The sequence below is a fragment of the Trichomonas vaginalis genome, chromosome IV (genome assembly GCF_026262505.1).
Source record: "Trichomonas vaginalis G3 chromosome IV, whole genome shotgun sequence".
NCBI lineage: Eukaryota > Parabasalia > Trichomonadida > Trichomonadidae > Trichomonas > Trichomonas vaginalis.
In genome coordinates this window covers 2,078,101-2,099,709 of record NC_067206.1, presented here as the reverse complement: position 1 = coordinate 2,099,709, position 21,609 = coordinate 2,078,101, and the positions used below count along the sequence as shown (strand labels likewise).

Genomic DNA, 21,609 nt, shown 5'->3' with positions numbered 1-21,609 from the left:
TAAAAATGTACAGAATAGATGTTTCAGATTTTTATGACTTCCAAGCATTCAGAAATATGTGTCCATTTCGAGACTATAACAAGCAGTCGAGAATTTGAAACGTTTAGTCATTTATGTTGACTCTGCCCCAGAATGTTATGTTATGAAAGAATGGGATGTAGTCTTTAACAAACCTAAAGCGACAATAGTTTCAGAACAAGAATGTAGACAGAAACTTAAGAAAATAAAAGTTGTACAAGTTGGCATGAAGATGTTAGATGCTTGGGATATCTTATTGTCAAAGTTAGAAGATTTTTCAGTTCGAGGTATAAAGTTCTATACACCTTCTCCAAACTTCTATTCTATCTTCACTGGATATAAATATGAACAAGTAGAATGGAAAGAAATTATAGAAGCTTGGTTAGACCATGTCAAAGAAATTATATGCAATGGAAACGAAAAGGTTTATGAGTATATCTTATGTTGGTTTGCAAACATCTTACAACATCCAAGTGCTAAAAATGAAACTGCTCTCATTATAATTGGAAAACAAGGAACTGGTAAGAACACATTCTTTACAGATATTTTGTGCAAACTGTTAGAGGGCTATTCGAACCCGAATATGACAAACTTAGAAAACATCTGTGGCAAGTTTAACTCCTCAATAGAGAATATGAACTTATAGTTTGCAATGAACTTCAAAGTATAGATACAACAAAAGTTTTGAACTCAGATGCTTTGAAGAGTCTTATAACAGACAAAGTTGGAGTTGTTGAAAGAAAATATAAAGACCAAAGAGTTTGTGAAAATGTTGCAAACTTCATTATGGTTTCAAACAATGCTGTTCCGATGAAGTTAGAAAGTTCTGACAGAAGATATGTAGTTGTCAGAACGTCAGAAGCTCATATGCAAGATACAGAATATTTTGACGACTTAGCAGAAACTTTGACATCTGACTTTTACAACCACTTGTTCTCATATTTTATGACATTAGATATTTCAAAGTTCAATCCAAGACAAATTCCACATACAGAAGAGAGACAAACATTGTTAGAAGCAAACAAGAGTGTATATGAACTGTTCATAGATGAAACTGACTTTGAGTGTTTAGATGAAAGGTCATTGTACGATTCGTATAAACAATATTGTCAAGAATATGGTTATATGACAGCGTCTAAACGAACATTCTTGGCAAATGTCAAAAGTCTTTTAGACGTACAGAATGGTGTAATATACAAAGAAAAATTTTTATGAGTAAATTTTAAAAAAAAATATTTTTTTATCCGATAGAAAAGATGGCAAAATTCATCTCAGTAAACAAGTACATGTCAGGACTTAAAGAAGAACTAGACCCATTCACATATTTGAATGTTTACTTCTACCATTTTGAAAAGTCTTCATTCAGCAAAGTTTGGAACATCGAACCAGTTAAGTTTGCTATTGTGACTAAAAATGGTGCGAAATTTGAAGACTTAGACATAGAAGGTTTGTTAGCAGTCAAAGAAAGTTTTGACAGAAGGTTTTCAAACCTTAAAGAAGGCAAAGCATACAAACTTGTTATACCTTATGAACCAAAGAAAGCAGACGACTATGAATATTATGAGTCTAAGATAGTTGAAGTTCAAGGTAAATTGGGTAAAAAGATTTTAGAGTCTAAGCCAGTGTTTGCTCCTAAAGAGGAAGAGAACATTGACATTGACCCAGAAATGTTCTAAAAATAAAATTTTATTTTTACATGTCAAATTTCTTTTTCTCTGGAACTGGTTCAGGTTCTTTCTTCTCTTCTTCTTTTTTCTCTTTCTTTTCTTTCTTCTTCTTTTCTGGTGGAGTTATGTCAATTTGGCGCAACTATATTTATGTAAAAGTTCTTTGTCCTTTAATAGCTCATCTATTCTGTTTTCTATTTCATCTTCAAGAACAGCGCATGTGTCTTTCTTTGCATTCTAAGAACTTTTGTTGGACTTCATCTTTCCAATCGGTGTCATCTCTGTCAACAAGTCTGTCATTGACAAATTTTAAGACTGCTCTGCTTAATGTTTTATGGTTCTTGTCATATTCCCAGAAACAGAACTTTAGAACAAATTCACCTTTCTTGTTTACACTATGTAAGATTTTATGGTCGACAGATGTTTTGCTGTCGAAAAGCTTGTCTCGAATATAGATAGCGAAATCGCTAGACATTTCTAAAAGATAAAAATTTTAATTTTTCTAAAAATATGTTAGAAAAAAAGTTTGCTGACATTGACAAGAAATTTGAGAATGTTTTAAACAAGAACAAAGGAAGTTAGAAAATGCTCAGATAAAACCTATACATGAAAAGTTCTTATTTGCTCAGAATGGTATAACAGGTCTAATTGCACCACCTGGGTCGGGTAAGACTTTCACTTATCTTAAAATGGCTGCACAACAACAAGAACTAGATGAGAAGAACCCATTCTATGAGTTAGTTGTCATTTGTAGTACTTCTGGTCAATTTGACCAAACCGTCAATTCGTTCAAAGATATTATAAAGAAGTCTAAGTTAGTATGTATAAAGGATACTGAGTTGTTAGATTGGATAAAGAAGTACCAAAGAAGAGTTTTGAAGTATAATGCTATAAATGAGTATATAAATTCGAAGTTTAAAGACCCAAATGAGGAAATGCAGAGAATATTAGAGAAGAAACACTTCAGAAACAAACAGAAAGAGATAGAATACATTTCGAAGAAATTGCAATCTTACGATTGGAAGACTTACCCTCATAGGTGTCTTCTTATCTTAGATGATTTCGCTTCTCATCCTTTGTTAAAGAATAGAGAACAAGATATGTGTCGAATTCTTAAGAAGCTCAGACACTTTAACATCTCAGTCGTAATATGTGTACAGACAGCAAAGAGTTTAAGTAAGGATGTAAAGAGAATACTTACTGACATTGTACTTTTCCCCGGATTGTCCGAAGACGATTTCATGGAACTTATGAAAGAGTCCATGGCAGGTAAGTTTGACAGACATGAACTATGGGAGAAGTACAAAGTCATACAAGACCCTCATACTTCTTTCAGAATTCATATCTACGCAAACAAAGTTCAAATTGTAAAAAGTCAAGCTTGAAAAATAAAGAGTTCATTTACTCTGCTTGTTTGAAGTTGTCAAAATACTCTGTTATTTTTTCTTTCAGTAGCGGTAAGTCTTCTTTGAATGTAAGTATTGTACAACCTTTAATATCATAGTGTGTTTGAGGTAACGTATCTTGAACTATTTGTTTCACATCTTCATTCGGTGTCATTGAAATCGGTAAGTTTTCGCGATAGAACCAATTTCTGTCAGATTTGTAAATCTTAGCAAGGTCGTAAAAGCTTTTGTTGTTTCTTCTGACTAAATGCAACATAACCATATCTTTATCTTCTTCATTTTCCATCTCTTCAGTATAAATCATATACTTATAGTTCTTTTCCTTTCCTTTTGGTACCGAACGTGGTATTCTTTTCTGAATGCTTTTGTCTTTTGCTTCAATGACTTCATCTTTTGCTTGAAGTTTCTTTTCCATCTCTTCACGTTCTTGTCTATGAATTTCGTCAAGAAGTCTGTAAACATGCCATGCATAACGAGGAGAAGCCCACATTGCAACTGCATTTACTAAAAGTCTATGTACATAATATCTCTTAAATTTATTGGCAAATTTTTACGATTTTCATGTGTTTTATGCATGGCCGAAAAAAGTCGGTCTAGAGAAATTTCACTCAAAAGTTCTTGTGTGCTTTGGTTTTTGAACCAGTCGTCTGCGTGTTTAGTATCTGGAGCAAAACATGCTGTCAAAATACTTTGCATCTGGTACATATCGTCTTTGACCGAACGAATGAGACGGAGTTGTTTGTTAAACTGAACCCACTCGTATTCTTCATTTATGGCTTCATGAACGATAGCAGTTGTTGTGTTCTCTGATGTTGACATATCTGTCCTTACATACAAAATAAAAAAATAAATAAAAATAAAACTAACTTTATTTTTTCTGTCTTAAGGAAACTCATGATTTTCATAGAGTTTTGGCGACCTAGATAAAAGTCGGTCTCGCTGTTCTTCACTGTTTTCATAGAGTTTTGGCGACTAAGGTTTCTTACCTACTCGCTGTTCTTCTCTCGGTTTTCATACGGAATTCAGCAAAATATATTTTATGTTAGAATGTTAGATCTAACATGTTTTCTAACACGTTTCCTAACATGGTCTAAAACACACAAAACTCATGAATTTTCAAGACTTCATCGAACTTAAATGTTTTGTCAAGACTTCATTGTAAATGACCAAAAATATATTTTATGTTAGAATGTTAGATCTAACATGTTTTCTAACACGTTTCCTAACATAACTATTTACAAGCGTTTTACATGGTATATGTTGCGATGGCTCATGACTTTAAACAGTTTTGTAGCTTCTATTTCTTCTTTTAGTACATCGAATGTTTTAACGATACCGAAAGTCTCTTTATATTTCTTCTTGACATCAGATAGAAGGAAATCGTCAGCAGTTGGATAGTTTTTGTTCAGAAATGCTAACATGTCCATTTTATCTTCTGCTGGTTTTTCTGCTTCTTTCTTTAAATCTGCATAGTCGTTTCTCATACGTTCTATCTCTTTGACGGAGTAGTTATATTTCCTCATTGCTGCTTTACATTTAGAACATTGCGGGTTCATTTTTGCGTTATATTCTGAAACCTTACCTGCTAAAACAACTAAAGCGTCAATTGCTCTCTTCATCTCAAACATAGCGGGTCTTATTTGTTTGTTCCATACTTTACCTCTTCTATCTTCATCTCTTATCTGCCATACACATTCAGCAACTAACGAAACAAAGTTGTCGTAGGTCTTAAATTCTTCAGATTTATATTGTCAGAAACATTCTTATATACCATGTCGCAATCTTTGTCCATAACCTTATGGTTGCAATGAAATCCTAGAAACTCATAGTTTACCTTTCGTATGAACTTCTTTATTTCTACTGAGTCAGTTGCTTTGACTTCTATTTCATCGAATTCAGGAATGGTTAGTTTTTGTTGCTGAATTTCAGGTAGTTTAGGCAAATGGTCAATAATGTCCTCCATTTCATAAAGATACTGTTCATTTGTTTCATCTTTCGCACTACAGTCTAAATTACTTGTTAAAAGTTCTTGCTTTATCTTCTGGATTTCTGTTTCAAAAGTATATGAAGAAGGAATGAAGCTTTTCATCTCTACCAACATTGACGTAGGATTCATGACTAGCGAGTTTGGTGCTGTTGTTTGAATTGTTGTTGTGCCGATTGTTGACATTTTTATTTTTTTATACAAAATAAAAAAAATAAAAAAAATAAAACTAACTTTATTTTTTATTTCGGGAAAATTCATGAAAATTCAAGATGTGAAAAAAGAGGTGAAAAAACAGGTGAGATCTCACTTCTTCACCTAAATTATATTTTTGGGTCCTTTACACTCATTACGAAGAAGTTTTGACAAAACATTTACGAAGAAGTTTTGACAAAACATTTACGAAGAAGTTTTGACAAAGCATGTACGAAGAAGTCTTGACAAAACATTTACGTTCATGTTTGACAAAACATTTACGTTCATGTTTGACAAAACATTTACGTTCATGTTTGACAAAACATTTACGTTCATTACGATGAAGAAGTCTTGACAAAACATTTACGATGAAATCATGACAAAACATTTACGACATTCTCGTCAATAAAAAAATTAAAACTAACTTTTTCATTAGATAACTGTTTTATTTTTTGACGAAAGTGAACATTGACACTTCGTCAAAAAAATCCCTGAAATCATGTCTTTACATACAAAATAAAAAAATAAAACTAACTTTTTTAGATAACTGTTATTTTTTGACGAAGTGAACATTGACACTTCGTCAAAAAAATCCCTGAAATCATGTCTTTACATACAAAATAAAAAAATAAAACTAACTTTTTCATTAGATAACTGTTATTTTTTGACGAAGTGAACATTGACACTTCGTCAAAAAAATCCCTGAAATCATATCTTACATACAAAAAAATACAAAATAAAACTAACTTTATTTTTTCTATCTTAAGGAAATTCATGATTTTCGAGAGTTTTAGACCATGTTAGAAAACGTGTTAGAAAATATGTTAGATCTAACATTCTAACATAAACTTTATTTTTGGGTCCTTTACACTCATTACGAAGAAGTCTTGACAAAACATTTACGATGAAGTCTTGACAAAACATTTACGAAGAAGTCTTGACAAAACATTTACGATGAAGTCTTGACAAAACATTTACGAAGAAGTCTTGACAAAACATTTACGAAGAAGTCATGAAAATTCAAGAGGGTGAAAAAGAGGTGAAAAAACAGGTGAGATCTAACCATCTACCCTAAAATATATTTTTGGTCCGGGAACAACTTTCTCTCAATTGGAGCTGTGGCATACTCTTTGCGTAAACGGTTCAGACCTTCTTCGAACTCTTGGTCTCTCTTCGATTTGGATTGAGATTGGAATTGCTGGGGTGGAGCTTGCTGGAACATCCAAGGGTTGGGGAAGTAAGGCATAGGCTGAGGAGGGTAGTTCGGGAAGCCTTGTGGTGGGTAGTAACCTTGAGGTGGAAATTGGTAGTAATTTGGTGGAGGTACTTGCTGGAACTGAGGTTGCTGAGGAGACTGTTGTGGTTCTTTAGGTTCCTCTGGTTTGGGAATGGACTGGGTTGGTGGGACGTGGGACATTCGTTTGTGTCCTGTCAGAAGGAAGAACTTTTCCTGTTGGAAGGAAAAACTTTTCCTGTTGGAAGGAAAAACTTTTTCTGTCGGAAGGAAAAACTTTTTCTGTTGGAAGGAAAAACTTTTTCTGTTGGAAGGAAAAACTTTTTCTGAAGTTCGACCAAAAAGTTCTCAATTTTCGAAAATTTGAATGGTTTACGGACGGACAACTGGAAAAATTTTTTCTGTCTTAAGGAAAAATTTTTTCTGTCTTAAGGAAAAATTTTTTCTGTCGGAAGGAAAAATTTTTTCTGTCGGAAGGAAAAACTTTTCCTGTTGGAAGGAAGGACTCGGAATGCCAGAAGGATTTGACGAGGCAGTTTACCTAATTTAAATAAACGACTGCGTAAAAGACTACTTGCGCAAGGTCATGAAGCCCAAGGTCAAGTTCACCACTATTTCTGGAAGGGCTGTCTTGAATCTCGAGACTTCGACTGGAATTCCAATTCAAATACCAGAAAACACTCCTTTCGACGACATAAAGCAAGCAAAGAAGGAAGCCATTATAAAGTTCTTTGCCAAGCGTCCTTGGATACTACTTCCAAACAGAGAGAGTCCAATTCCACGAATTATACAAATTCTCAGAGCACTGTTCCACTTCTCGGGTCAACCATTCTACATAACCTGTGAAGGCGACATCCAACCAGTTCAGTAAACATCTCATTTTAACTTCACTTTTTTATGTTTTTTGTGAAAGTGTCAAAAATAAATTGTTTTCATGAGTTTTCTACGATGTTCGAAAACGTGTTAGATCTAACATGCTAACATAAACATTATTTTTCAATACTTTTTCAGCACTTTTCCGTAGTTATATATGAAAGACAATTCGAGATAAAAGTCATAGTACAATGGAATAATATGTTGCACACCATTTGTTGTGAACCAAACTTGAAAGTCAGAGAAACTGTTACTAGGTGGTTCGTAGAATTTAGAAGCAAAGTCATAAAAGTCCTTACCAATACATAGAAAACTATTGTTGCTTGAACTGAAACTTGCATGACACATAACATTTTGAGGGTCAAACACGTTTCTATAAACTGTCAAATCTGCTGGTGGAAGTATAAATTGAAATGGACCATCTGGTGGTAATGGTTCGTTCTGGTTTAGTAACCGAAGAAATTGTGCCCAAGAACGTTTGTCTACTTTCCAAAATAAAAACTCTGTATCTCTTGGAGGGTTAATTTCAATCTTTTGAAATGAAACGGTGGAGTTCATCTTGTCATATTCTAGTTTCAGATAGTATGTTCCATTTAGTAAAGAGTCGTATTTTTCTTGAAATTCCCAATAATATTTGTTCATTTGAGTTTGAAAGTCATTTAGAGTTTTCTCAAGACTTTCGTCTGAACGAACTGTAAAGATTCTCATTTCGTCAAATTTGTCTATTAGACCATCAGAATCTTTATACTGCCCATGAAAATATACTGCGAACATAAATGCGTTAGTTCTATTTGAAAACAAAACTCTTCTAAATCCTATTGCCTTTGCATCTGAAGGACTTTGAAGCCAACGAATTGGATAGTCAAACCTGTATACTCGGGATGAAATTTCTTCATCTGAAATAGTCCTACCAGCATTTGTAAAGATATAGTCTAACGGTTTGTAATCTGCTACTTTTGTTCTTTGTTTTTCAACCTGAAGCATTTAATATATGTAAAAATATATTGTTTTAAAATGGTATATGCCATTTCATATTTCTCATCTAACAAACAAGTTTCCCAACGGTCTTCTCCAACAAACTCAGCGTACATTTCAAATAAAATAAAAAAAATGTCACTTTTTAAAAAATAAATTTTTACTTCATGCAATGTTCACTAACATCGAAAGGCATGTCCATAAGACGTTCTTCTTCTAACCTCTCTAGTCTGTTTGGATTAATTTGCACGTGCTGTTTCCAAATCCATTTCGTAGCGAAGACCAGACAATTTGTCATAGACTTTTATGGGTCTTCCCTTCCTATATTTAAAATTCTTCGAAACTCTCCAACCATATCTTTGCAACTCTTGCTTTTATTCTAGCAGATTTTCTATCCATTCTATATGGGGGCATTTTTATAAAAATAAAAAAATATTTTTTTCTTTACTTAACATAACCGCCTGCTGCCATAAGTCTTTGACGCCAACCCATACCAGCTAATGAAGGTTGACTTGGTTTAGTTTCCAAACTACTTTGGTTTTGGTTTATCTTCAGTTTTTGGTTTTCTTCTTCTATCGGTTTTTTGTCACTTTTCGGTTCCTCTGACTTTACTTCACTTGCAGGAACAGTTGTGTCGTCAACATCTTCATAAATATCATATGCCATTTGTTTTTTGTTTTCCTTTCAACTTTTTGTGTTGTTGTAAAGTTTAGAATATTTCGACTCTAAGTCAATGAGATGTTCTATAATGAACTGTTGGTCAGTGAAGTAAACTTTTCCATCTGTTGTCTCGAAAGCTCCTTCAGACTTCAATATTTTATTTGTGAGAGTCTGTTTTCTTTTTTGAGATACTTGCCGTTCCATTTTTATGAAAAAGTGACTTTGTAGTTAGGGTTTGTATTTCCAGACCTGGCACTTTCTATTATTGAATTTTTCTCTTCATCTGTAAGTTCTTTGACAGGTTTTGACAATGGTTCTGAACTTTTTGTTTGTGGTGTCAAATCTACCGTTTCAACTTCTTCGGTCATTTCATCTCAGTAAAAAATTTAGTTTGGTTTGTTTTCAACTGTTGTTTAGGTTTTTTAAGTCGGTCTAAAAACTTCCTGAGGTATAGGAAGAACTTGACAAACACGTTGTGTAACTGCTGGAAGCCGACAAATCCATCTTGAACCATTTGTCTCAATGCTGTATTGTTCATTTCATCTCAGTAAAAAACTTTACATTCCCCACGTTTGAGGCGTTGAGGTTGGTTATTGTTTACCCATTGTTGTGCATGGTATATCCTCTGTTAAAGAATCTTTCACCTTGGTCCATATAGTGTCCTGCTTGGTTATAGTAGTCATTTGCTTTGTTATAATAGTTTCCTGCTTGTCTTCCTACATTGTCCATCCATCCTTGAACTTTTCCTCTTGTTTCAGGATTTGGAATAAGATTTGTTGCATCTCGTGCTACATCCCAACCTTTCTGTACAGTTTGTATAATAGGTTGTGCTTTCTCTTTAAGTATACCTAATGTACTCAAAATCTTCCTTCCAACTCCAAATACACCTCTGGCTATTGTTCCACTGCGGGCAAAAATCTGGATGCAACTCCTGCTAATGCGCCAAATAAACCCATTTCTTATAGGATAAAAAATGACGAATCCAAACAAGGACCCTATGTTTCTAAAGCGACAAAGAAAGCACTCATGGTAAAAATCTTTAGTTCAACACCAAATGCTTGGTTTATGGATATCTTGGAAAACATTCCGAGAGTTAGAACAGATGGACCACCATACTGGCTAATATTTGTCGGTCAAAACACAAGATACTGTGAAGCCATACCATTATGGTCCAAAAATATTTTAGATGTGAAAACTGCTTTGACAATATTCGTTGACAAATACCATCCAACAAAACTGACATCTGACTGTGAAAGTTCTTTCAAATCAGATGATGTAAAAAACTATCTGCGTTCAAAAAATGTAAACCAATATTTCATTGTCGACCAAAACCATTCTGCTCTTGGTGTCATTGACGGTTGTATAAAAATGTTAAGAGACTTAAACCAACCACAAGGTGGTGAAGCAAATGAAATGTCATATGACGACAAATATAGACACTTCTCCATGGCAAAGATGAGACAAGTTTTAAATATTTACAATAGCCGTAAACAAAAAGGTTTGGGAAACCACTCCCCGAAGAAATGAAAAACAACCCTGACTTAGAGAAAGACTATATATTTAATAATTTAGTCAAAAGAGACAAACAAGAAAGAATGTCGGGCTTCAAACTTCAGAAAGGTGACAAAGTAAAAATAGAAATACCTAAACGCGACCCATATGAAAATACTATTGACTATGACAACAATGGGAACCCGACAGGTACTCACATTCGTGTTCGTAAAAATAGAAGAAAGTATACAAGAGAATATTATGAAGTTTTAGGCAAACATGGCAAAATGTACAGACTGCAAGCAGAAGATAAAACTACTATTGTCAGACCTCGTTTCAAACTTGTCAAAGTTCAAGGTGGTATACTTTCAAAGACAGTTCCTAACAAATATAAGACAACTCCTGACGAATATGCTAAAGAAGTTGAAAATGACGACTAAGCAATTCTATACCATGCGTAAACTGTCATGTAAGGTGGCATGTATTCTTTACCCAAGCCTGTTGGATTTGTTGTGAAAGTATGGACATGATTTCCTCCTGGTTCAGTTGGTCGAAAAGTCTTTTTTGCTGAATGGTTATAATCTGGAGATAAAACGTCATTGCCAGCATAATATTCTGAGTTGTATAATGGGTGGTCTCTTAATGAGTGGCTATGGTCGCCAGAAAAGTTTGTAGTTCCTGTATGAGTGTGCGGTGGAAGGTTTGCTTCTTTAATTTTCTTCGAACCACCTGTTTCCTTTGAAGAGTTTGCACAATACAAAAACCTGTCGACTATTTGTTCCCATGCACCAACACCAAAACATTACTTGAGGACCTCTTGCTTCCATAGATGTATAAATAGAACCTACTGGGTTCATTAAATCAAACATATGAGACATTATAGGATTGTCTCTTTTGAACTTAAAATATAGTGCAACTATTTCAGGTTTCTTCTGGTTTGTGTAAGAATATTTTTTATAATATAATCTTATGTTTTCAGGGTAGGTAAAATCTTGACTATAATATTTATTTCTGTCATCTATAATAGTATACTATTCTCGTTTTTTCTATTGCATTATATCTTTTATATCTATAATATTCTAAATATAATGTTTGCTTTTGTTCATCTGCATGTAGTGTTCCTTCGTCATCTACATAGTCATAATAATATGGTGCTGGAGCTGGGTCAGGCAATGTCATATCTGCCATTTCATAAACTCGGAAATATTTCTTTTGTTCGTCTCCATATAAGTTTAAGTAGCAGTTGTTGTCTAATGGAACTTTAACTTGTGTACCATCATTCTTTATATAGCTTACATACATTTCATTGTTATTTTTCGGAATGAGTTTACACCGTATACCATTTTTTAAGGAATGTACCAATTGCCATCTAAAATATTTATTTTCTTCATAGACGGAAAAGTCACCAGCAATAGTTTCAATATTTTTAGTTGTTCCTATCAAACTTTGGTATATTTCATTGACATATGTTTTATCTGCTTTCTTTTCAAGGCTAACGTTTAAGTCTGTTATTTCAGAAGATGTATGTGTATGTCCAACGGCACTTTTCCTGTTTAAGGTTTCTTGTAAGTTTGTAATATTTGCAATGGTATGTGTATGAGTCTTATTTGCTTTTGTCTCTAATGTTTCTTGTAAGTTTGTAATATCAGATATAGAATGTGTATGAGTCTTTTTAGAATATTCGTTTTCAGCTCTTGTCACTTCACTTGAATTTTATGTCAACATAGTTTGTCGCTAGTTTAGGATGATGTATGTTTTTTGTCTGGGATAAGCTTGTTGTTAGTCGTTTTCTTCTTTATGCTGTGTGTGCGTCTATATATTCTTTGTATTTTTGTCAACATCTGCTTTCAAAAGAAGTTCATTTATTGGTTCTGTTTAAAGTCCTTTGTTGGATTTAACAGACAGTATTGTTCTTCTTGTCTTGAATAGAAATCATCTGTTTAAAGGGTTATGATCAGTTTAAGTTTCCTTCTTCAATGGCTAAGATATCTTAGTATAGTTTGAAAAGTTATGTTGTGTTTCTTAGTTTAGAGCTTGCATTAATGAGTGTGGTTGTGTTGTATTTCTTCATGGAAGCTATCTTTCGACATTTTTTATTCTAGATAAAATATGCTTTCAATTAGAAAGAAATTCAAAGAGTTTGGCTACAACTAAAATTAGATAATTTTTCTAATGTCGGTCAAAGTTTGAGAAGAGAGAACCGTAAGCATGAAGTTATCGTTTTGACTCCATTAAGATGGCTAAAGAGCCCATCTGTCCAAAAGTATTGGTTTCGAGTAATGAGAAGTTCATTCAGAAGCATACATGGTTTCATTTACGGTGGTTCTTATGAATTGAATACTTATACGAAAGAAAACGTAGTATGAGAATTTTGACGGGAACTTTTACAAGTTAGTTTGCTTGTAACTTAGAAACAACTCTTCAAGGCTTTTCAAGTAGATAAAATAAATCGATATCTTTACGATATGCAAAACAGTATACATTGGAGAAAGGAGAGTACATCTCGATTATATGTTGATGACAGGAAAATGAATGTTAAATCATAGAATATGAAAGCTTGGAGAAAAAAGTTTATTTCTCAACATATAAAAGTTGATGAGTATAGATTATGAGGATAGTTAAATCAGCGCTGAGCATATCCTACAGACTTTTATGAGTCGAAAACCTATAGACATATGAATGTTTTTCGACGGTGGGAGTGATTATCGCACCAAAGCTGTATTATTCTGGCGCCGCAAATCTTTCTTATGCATTGCAAATGACTTTTACGAAATACTACAAAGTTATAATCGACCAAGTGGAAGTTTTCACCTTTCAGTATGGTTATAATTAAGATGGAAGAAAAAGAATAATTCATTATACATGCGTTTAAGTTAGAATTAGTTTCATATACACTTATCAGAAGGTAAAATATAATTTTTTAATACGGGTTAGGTGTTGGTTTGGTTCCACTAGACTGTGGTGCAAGGTTTAACAGGCTGGTTGTATAACAGAGATTTTGTTCTTATGGTTTAGGGTCTTAGGTATAATACAACAAACTGCTACCTTTTACAATATTATTTGAAGTCAGTTTCCATAAATTTCTTCTACGGTTTTTTATTCCATCCAATATCTTGAAATTATCGAAAGAAAGTTTCTATCTACTGAAGAAAACCGCAATTTTACATATGATGTTAAATCTTAAATGCCGCTAGTCTCTTTACTTCCATGTTGAGATTCTAGCATTACTTAACTGGAGCATTACATTCTGTTTCTCCTTGGTAGAAAAAATAATTCTGGTCCAACTCTAGTGTTGCAGTTCATCATGCATAAAGATTGTTTATATCTCAACTCGGGTTTGTATAGAAATTTACATCTCATATTTGTGCATACAATTGGTGGAAACTGACGCAGGTATTTGTATGGAGTTGCATTGTGCATCTGTTTGCACTGTGGCATAAGTTTGCCTTGCAGTTTGTATTCTAATATCATTTGGAATATTCTGGTTTGTTGTGTTCAGGTTGCTCTGTGGCATTCGGTAAAGTTTGTGCGTCATTAATATTAGATTAAATACTCTTTACGAGTACTATATTAGAAACATATTGCGGCATTGGTTCATCTTCATATTTCTTACTTTCTGTGCCACGTAAATAATAATATGAACAAGGAAAAAACATAAAACAAAGTAGTCTATTTCAAACCAACATTCTTACTAATAAATTTTATTGTTATGACACTATTTCTCCGGTTTATAGACATCTCGCATATTCTAATCTTATCGTATCTAAACTATAGTCATGCATATCTCTAAGCGATTCATGACATTTCACACCACTTTTTCAGATGATTAAGTAAATAATAGGTTATGTAAAGTCTAAAAGTTTCTTAAAGAGTCTCTCAAAGTCCAGTCTAATATAGGTATTGAATCCATGTGTTATAGAACGGCGGGTCACTTAAGAAAACATATATAGAGTCTTTATATTTTTCATACAACTCTGTCCAATGATCTCACATAGACTCTATAACCCTCAAATATATTTATCTATGTCGCTCTTATATATATGTTTATATAATGATATAAAAACTTATTGAACATAAGTGTTCAATGTCATGAATTTGATAAAGATATATTATTAACTAGATATAGCTATCCAGGTCTATATATTCTGCTTTTTTTCAAACCTCTCTCAAATATTTTCGTGTTATTAATGGTAAAGTTCTCTTACTATAGGTATCTTTTTTTTAACTCTTTCAATATATTGTTTTGTTGATCTGGTATAGTGTTTTGAGAGGTCCATATAGTTGTCGAAGTCATGTCATATAATCTTGAGTGCTGGAATATGTAATGGACACAAAGGATATATAGAAACTTCCACCGAAATAAAATGTTAACCATTGGTAGTTCTTAAGTTTCTCATATATATTTTAATTTAATATATATAATGGTTTTGTATAATTCATTTATAATATATATAATAAATAGTTTTTACGCCGAAATGAGAGAAAAGCTGACAAACATGAAAACTATATACATTGTGAAAGTGAAACATATATATGTTTTCGACGTCGAAGAAGGCTTCTTCCCCAGAATAATGGAGGAAGACAGAAGAGTCCTCTCGAATTACACCAGATAGATAACAATTTTCGAATAAAAACTGTCATTTATACTAAACATCTTCGGGTAGAGGGACGAATGCGGAGCCCATAACTTTTTTTTTAAAAAAAAATATAATTTTGAGATAATTATTGTAATAATATTGTAAATATTTGATTTGAGGTTAATTTTAATAGTAAATATTATTTTCAAGTATTTATATAAATATTGGTAGAAATGTATAGTAATAAAAATAGAGACCCCTCTGTTTTTGGATGTTTTGTATATTTTCGGTTAATTTTATTGTTTAAAATTTATGAGGCCTCATAAAGAAATCTGAAATAAGAAATTAAGAACAAAAATCAACTTCGAATTAAGTTGCAACAAAGTGCATGAATATATGGACGATACCGATATCATTACTGGTGGTAACGATTAGCAAATATTTATATGACATATATGACGACTCGTTCTGAAATAATTATTGATTATCAGCTCATGAAAGAAAACGCTCATAATACAGCTATAATACTTGAAAGAGATTACAAACATTCCGGTTTCTTACGGCGATTTGGACGATAACGGGAAAGAGAATTCGGAGAATTCTCAGAACTTTGCAAAAAAACAGTGGCACTAATTCCAATTTTCTCTTACTGGAAATCCCAGGTATGGAAAGATAGAAAAGTGTGGCCATGCAAGAAAAAATTGCAGATGTGAATGAAGATATTCAATATGTCATACATTTTTACAATAATCCTGCTCACGCCGAGCTGCAGATTAATGCCAATCACAGGTCGTTAACCTTTAACTCAACGATTTTGAAGATCACGAAAGGATTTACATTGTATGTAGGGGAGAGAGAGATTAATGAATGAGGAGAGGTGGGGGAAGAAGGAGAGGAGAGGGAGAATGATTAGGTGGGGGAGAAGGGGGGAGAGTGAGTGGAGGGGAGGGAAAGAGGAGAGTGATAGTATCGATCAAATCAAGAACATATTGGGAGGTTGATGCTGTCATAGCCTCAAAGAAAGCATAGAAATATTCAACGACAAGAAATAAATGATGAAAATTCAAGAAAATTTCATTTAAGAGCCATAGATATAAACTAATTATTTTTAGCGCATAACTCTGATTTCTTTAGTTTAATTTCAGCTATTTTTTTGTTTTTAATTCAAAAGTTTGATGCAAACTACAAATGATTGCGGCGAACAAGAGTTTAGAATTAGCTGGAGCTAAAATGATACTATGGGATTTTCAGGTCAAAAGAAACAAATAATATATATCGTTTAAAGTATTTCTAGAAATTTACAAAATTACTCGAAATATAACTGTACAAGAATTACTGATATAGGTTTCCAAAAGGTGTGTTTTAGCACAAACCTGAATATGGGCGAATAGAATAACAAGTTACATATACTATAAGTTTATTATAAAATTAATACCATTGGATCAATCACGCCGTTCGCAGCGATCGTCAGGCTTGAAGAACGCTTTAAATCATTCATGCAGAAAATTGGCTAATTGCTTCTATTAGACAAATTTTCAAGATATCTGGATCAGCGAATTCGCTTTCTACAGCTCTCTTTTTAGCGTGCAGAATTAAAATAATAAAGTCAGAGGGTCATAATCAGGTAATAAATTGGGTTTGTGAAGCAATCTTGAATTGTTTTCAACAGTAATATCAATTATATGACTTTGTGAATATTGAATTTATCAAATGATTTCAAACTTTTGTTTGTTGTTTTGGATATTTTCAACTCATCAGAATGATAATTTGAGTAAGAAAATGTGTCATTAGATAATGAGCATTCATTGTATTAGGTTTTTGAAGAATATGCAATTGGCGATGGATGCATATCACGCCCGTCAAAAAAACGACAATCATCATTTGTGTGTCAATTTTTTTTCTTCGGGATGTTTGGGATTTTCAATTAATAGTCGGATCCACATGAATTATTGGTTTCTGTTGATATTGAAGACAAGACTGTCCCCTGTTACTAAGAGCGAAACTATCTTTGGATGAAGTACGACAAATAGAGAAGGAGTCTTTTCCGAAGTATTGGACTCTAGATTATTTTTATGAACTGAATTAAGTTGTGCGGAACTCTACGTGTATACGCTAGTTTTGTAGTTCAATAATTGTGCAGATATAATGATGTTGTACTGATTTGTCATCTCTATATCCTTCTGAAGTGTGCTCTGGGTCTTCATCTAGCGCTTGAAGAATTGCTTTTGATTTTTCTTTGATGACCGGCGATTTTTTGTCATTTTATGTATGGCGTTTTTGTTCATGAAGATGATACATCCTAACATGATACGTTACAGGAAGAATAGTAGGAGATCCCATACCGAAGCATTTTTACCAATGTCTCGCTAGATTTGTTTTACAGTCTTTATGCATTTTTTTGCAAGAGCGAGGATGTTTTCTTTTATGATTTCATGGTAAAAATGAAAAAAATCGCAAAATTTCCAAGCGAACGCGTTTGTCTCAAAATTCATTTTATATCCCGGCAGTGGCGCAAAATACAACATCTCATCATTAATACATATATTCATATTTTTTATTATATAGGTGTCCAAAGTGCGTTAGCAAGCGCTCTATATGAGATATAATAGGAGATATATGCTGATTAAAATTATGTAATTTGAATATATGTATAAGATGATGAGTATGTGTATTTTGGCGCATGCAGGATATAAAATGAAGTTTTGAGACAAGAGGCGGTTGTCGGGGAATTTGGCGGGATTTTTTCATTTTTTTAATGAAATCATAAAAGAATACATCATCGCCGTTGCAAAAAAATGCAAGACTGTAAAAAATTACGAGACTTGGCTAAGAGATGCTTCGGTAATGGATGCTCTAGCATATTCCAATGTAGAAGGTATTGTATCGTTAGATGTATCACTTCATGACGAAAGAATGGCGCCATCATAAATGGACAAAAATCGCCGATCAAAGAAAATAAAGCATTCTTCAAGCGACTAGATGAAAGGAGCCAGAGCATCACTCAGAAGGATATGAGAGAGAAAAGATACCACGTACAACAGGTCAGTGTTTATTATGCACATTTGATTTGAAGTACAAACTACGTATACACGTTGGGTATCCGACAACCTAATAATCATTTCAAAAAAAATCTAGAGTCCATCTTCAGAAAGAGCTGTCTCTCTATATTTGGGTGCGTATCAATCCAAAGAAGTTCGCTTTTTAGTAACAGGGACGAGTCTTGGTTTCAATATGCAAAGCAGAAGCCAAATCATGTGGATCCGATGAGGAAGAAATCCGCAAATTCCGAAGAAAAAAATTGACCACGAATGATGATGTTGCGGTTTTTGGGAGCGTGAATGGCATCATGCAAATTGATATTCTTCAAACCTAATATCGATGAATGCTCATTTGTATCTAATTGACTAATGTTCTTACTCAATTTATATTCTGGATGAGTTTGAAGAAATCCAAACAACAAAAACAAAAGTTTGCAATTCTATTTTGATAATTAATGAATTCACAAAAGTACATAAGGTAATTGGTTACTTGTTGGAAAACATGTCCTAAGTTGGTTCCAAACCATTTATTCACCTGATATTGCACCTCTGACTTTTATTTATTCGGCACGCTAAAAAAGGAGCTGAAGGACGCGATTCGGGAGTCAGATGAATCTTGAAAATTTTGTAAAGAGCAATTGAGCAATTTTCTCATGATGATTTAAAGCGTGGTCTTTCATAGCCTGGATGTATCGCTCGAACGCGTGATTGATCCATGGTGATTATTTTAAATAACTTTATATATAAGTAAATTGTTTATTTACTATTCGAGATTCAGGTTTGTGCTATACACACTTTGTAAACTATATATTTATATCGCATATATCTCCTTAATAGTCTCATATAGGGTGTGTCTAAACGCACTTTGGGCACCTATATTTTCGAGCCTAAAATTCTATGGAAATATATTTCATAACGCTTTATGTTTTATATGAATTTTTAATTTATAAAAATTTGAAAATAATCAATTTAACACAATGAATATAACTGAATCAGAGGTTTTTTTGAGATTGATTCTTACGGAGAAGTTTGTTCCAAACTTTGATTAATGTCTTGAATACTCAAAGTTTGAGTGCTAATAAGGGATTTGTATGGCTATGAGTACTTGATTTATAATTAGTGCCTCGATGCCTACAATTCGCATTTCTACTTAGAATGAAAGGGGTCAAGAGGTATATTATGTTAACTATATATTCTTGCCTTTCCTTCTTAATAAAGATTCCAATCTATTTTATGTTTTCGCATTTTTCCTCCTAAATTTAAATCTTATATAATATAAATAAAATGCATATATCAATCAAACAAAAAATTCATGTTATTTTTTTAATAAATAATATGCGCGAAATTAAGTTGTGTCACTTTTTTGTTAGCTCATTTGGTACGAACAGTTCTTCTATGGCGTATATATATTTGAGGGGGTTGTTTACTTTTTGTATTTTTGATCTCCAAATACATGTAATTCTTCTGATTTATTTGTAGGAAATGATAAACATTTTGATCATGTTTAAACGCCAAAAATACTTTGGATCCGCACTTATATTCTGAAATTTTTTGAGTATATTAGCAAATTTAGGAGTAATTATCTGGTTGCCGGACGGTATTAACGTTTTGGGGGCGTTAAATTGCTTTGATGTATGCATGGCTTTAAGTGTGTTTTTGATAGCTTATCTAAATTCACACTCATTTATCTCGTATGGAACTCGCTACACCATATTAAATAATTGAGATTCGCGAGATCAAGTTTTTCGCGGTGTTTGAATTAACGCACAAGAAGGAATGGTTGGTCTAATAAATCATAATAAAAAATGAAAAGCAAATTTCGCTCAAAAAGTTTAGTAGGGACAATTTTTTATAAAAAATCCAATTCGATTTGAATGTTTAATTAATTATTATAATTTAATTGAATAAGAAAAATTTCTTTGAGATTATGAAAAAGTTCTTTTGAAAAGTTATTTTTCTCAATTTTAAATATTGATATTAGGCGCTATTTTATAATCAAATTAAATAAATTTAATTCAATATTTAAAGAATATGTTTGAAGAATTGAAGTTTAACTTCACGAGATAAATTGAGAAGGTTTACATTTTGACGGGAACTTAGCATGCACACTAGCAGATGGGGGAGTGTATGTATAGAATAAAAAAAAGTAAAAGTGGGCTCAGGGGCGTTGCGGCCTTAGCCATGAGAATGTTTAGTATATAATGAAGTTTATATTTGGAGGGCTTCAGGCGCGTTGACGCCCTCTAGCCCATAAGAAATTTTTTTCCAAGCCAAGAGGAGGACGGAAACACCAGCGACAGCCGTTGACGTTTTTGTATGAGCACTCAAAATTAGTATAACTTTGTCCGGACAAGAGGGGTCTATCGTCCTACAGGAAAAGTTACATAGGCGTTCCAAGGAAGTATTCTTTGAGAAGCCTTTTCCCTTATAGAATGAGATAGGACGGTTTATTTTACAAAAACTGACAACACTTTGACGAGTAGTTTTTTTGTCTGAACAAAAAGTGTCATATAAACTATGTCAAAACCGTTTTTTACTTCACTTAAAAATGCACGTAAGCTAGGTAAGAATATACGTAAGAGGAGAGAGAGCATTGAAACATCCAATAGTAAAACTGACACCACAACAAAGTTGCAACAACAATGATGAATGACCCACTATGTTGCAACAATGTAAGCAACCCTATGCTTTTAAACGGAGTTATTGGTGCAAGAGTGGAGGTTTAAGAGCGGCACTTTTAGCGAAAATGGGCTATGGTGGAGCTGCAGAGAACAGCTTAAACCTCAAAGTCAAATGAATTTGAGTTCACTCAAAAATAACAATACAGATGTCAAAAAGTAAAACATAGACATACAGAAACAATAAGTGAAAACGAAAAGAAACTAGAATATGACAGACACACAAAGAATCAATGAGTTAAACGTAGAGAAAAAGAAGAAAGAAGAACAACTGAAGAACTAGTACAGAGGAATAGCGAAAAAAGTGTCAGAAAAAGCAACAGAAGTAGCAAAATGGAACAAGATGTTATAAATTTGAAAAACCATCAACTACTCAATATAATACTGAAAGATGAAGAGATAAAACAAAAAGCCTGAAACATATATGGATAGCGATGAGTATAAAAAAGAAGTTGAAGCAAATGTAAAGGCAGAAAAACTTTTACAGTTGCATAAACAAACGTACAGTATGAAACTTAGCACAAGAAAGTAAAAATAACGACGCGCTATGCAAAGGCAATGAAAAGCGCAGATATATATAAAGCACAATGACTGGTTGATGCCAAGCCAACGCTAAAGCACCCAACTCATAGGGTCAATAAGGACAAAAATACAAGCGGATGAAGACAGTTCAAATGAAGCTTTAAAATGTCTGACTTTAAGAACGCTTCGAAGCTCTTCATAGTAAGGTGAAACAGTGAACGACTTCTCATCTGGAAAGAAACTGAAGTCTGAAGGTTTCGACAAAGAGTTAAGAGAGTAGCACAAAATATA

The 21,609-nt window shown here is 33.1% G+C and overlaps 5 protein-coding genes and 8 pseudogenes across 13 annotated transcripts, besides 3 other annotated features; 6 read left to right on the top strand and 7 right to left on the bottom strand.

Annotated features, from left to right (window-relative positions):
• Positions 1 to 12,174: part of a mobile genetic element that runs on past the window's edge.
• On the top strand, positions 34 to 630 carry TVAGG3_0012740 (annotated as a pseudogene). Its single transcript has one exon. A coding segment is annotated over exon 1 (597 nt).
• Positions 1,275 to 1,694, top strand: TVAGG3_0012730 (protein of unknown function, DUF4108 family; the record flags this gene model as incomplete). Its single annotated transcript, XM_051219951.1, has 1 exon — positions 1,275 to 1,694. The coding sequence occupies one exon, from the start codon at positions 1,275 to 1,277 to the stop codon at positions 1,692 to 1,694; it is 420 nt and encodes a 139-aa protein (XP_051104937.1).
• Positions 2,375 to 3,070, top strand: TVAGG3_0012720 (protein of unknown function, DUF4106 family; the record flags this gene model as incomplete). Its single annotated transcript, XM_051219950.1, has 1 exon — positions 2,375 to 3,070. The coding sequence occupies one exon, from the start codon at positions 2,375 to 2,377 to the stop codon at positions 3,068 to 3,070; it is 696 nt and encodes a 231-aa protein (XP_051104936.1).
• On the bottom strand, positions 3,087 to 3,377 carry TVAGG3_0012710 (uncharacterized protein; the record flags this gene model as incomplete). Its single annotated transcript, XM_051219949.1, has 1 exon — positions 3,087 to 3,377. One exon carries the CDS (start codon positions 3,375 to 3,377, stop codon positions 3,087 to 3,089), a length of 291 nt encoding a protein of 96 aa, XP_051104935.1.
• Positions 3,400 to 3,910, bottom strand: TVAGG3_0012700 (annotated as a pseudogene). The gene has a single exon. A coding segment is annotated over exon 1 (511 nt).
• Positions 4,327 to 5,261, bottom strand: TVAGG3_0012690 (annotated as a pseudogene). Its single transcript has one exon. A coding segment is annotated over exon 1 (935 nt).
• TVAGG3_0012680 (uncharacterized protein) lies at positions 6,337 to 6,687 on the bottom strand (the record flags this gene model as incomplete). The annotated part of the gene is made up of 1 exon (XM_051219948.1): positions 6,337 to 6,687. The coding sequence occupies one exon, from the start codon at positions 6,685 to 6,687 to the stop codon at positions 6,337 to 6,339; it is 351 nt and encodes a 116-aa protein (XP_051104934.1).
• TVAGG3_0012670 lies at positions 7,001 to 7,375 on the top strand (annotated as a pseudogene). Its single transcript has one exon. A coding segment is annotated over exon 1 (375 nt).
• Positions 7,501 to 8,085, bottom strand: TVAGG3_0012660 (uncharacterized protein; the record flags this gene model as incomplete). Its single annotated transcript, XM_051219947.1, has 1 exon — positions 7,501 to 8,085. The coding sequence occupies one exon, from the start codon at positions 8,083 to 8,085 to the stop codon at positions 7,501 to 7,503; it is 585 nt and encodes a 194-aa protein (XP_051104933.1).
• TVAGG3_0012650 lies at positions 10,653 to 10,943 on the top strand (annotated as a pseudogene). The gene has a single exon. A coding segment is annotated over exon 1 (291 nt).
• On the bottom strand, positions 11,030 to 11,805 carry TVAGG3_0012640 (annotated as a pseudogene). The gene has a single exon. A coding segment is annotated over exon 1 (776 nt).
• A 4,249-nt stretch (positions 12,175 to 16,423) lies between the features above and the next one.
• Positions 16,424 to 17,644: a mobile genetic element.
• On the bottom strand, positions 16,502 to 17,621 carry TVAGG3_0012620 (annotated as a pseudogene). The gene has a single exon. A coding segment is annotated over exon 1 (1,120 nt).
• Positions 17,645 to 18,916: a mobile genetic element.
• On the top strand, positions 17,727 to 18,849 carry TVAGG3_0012600 (annotated as a pseudogene). Its single transcript has one exon. A coding segment is annotated over exon 1 (1,123 nt).
• Positions 18,917 to 21,609: the final 2,693 nt, after the last annotated feature.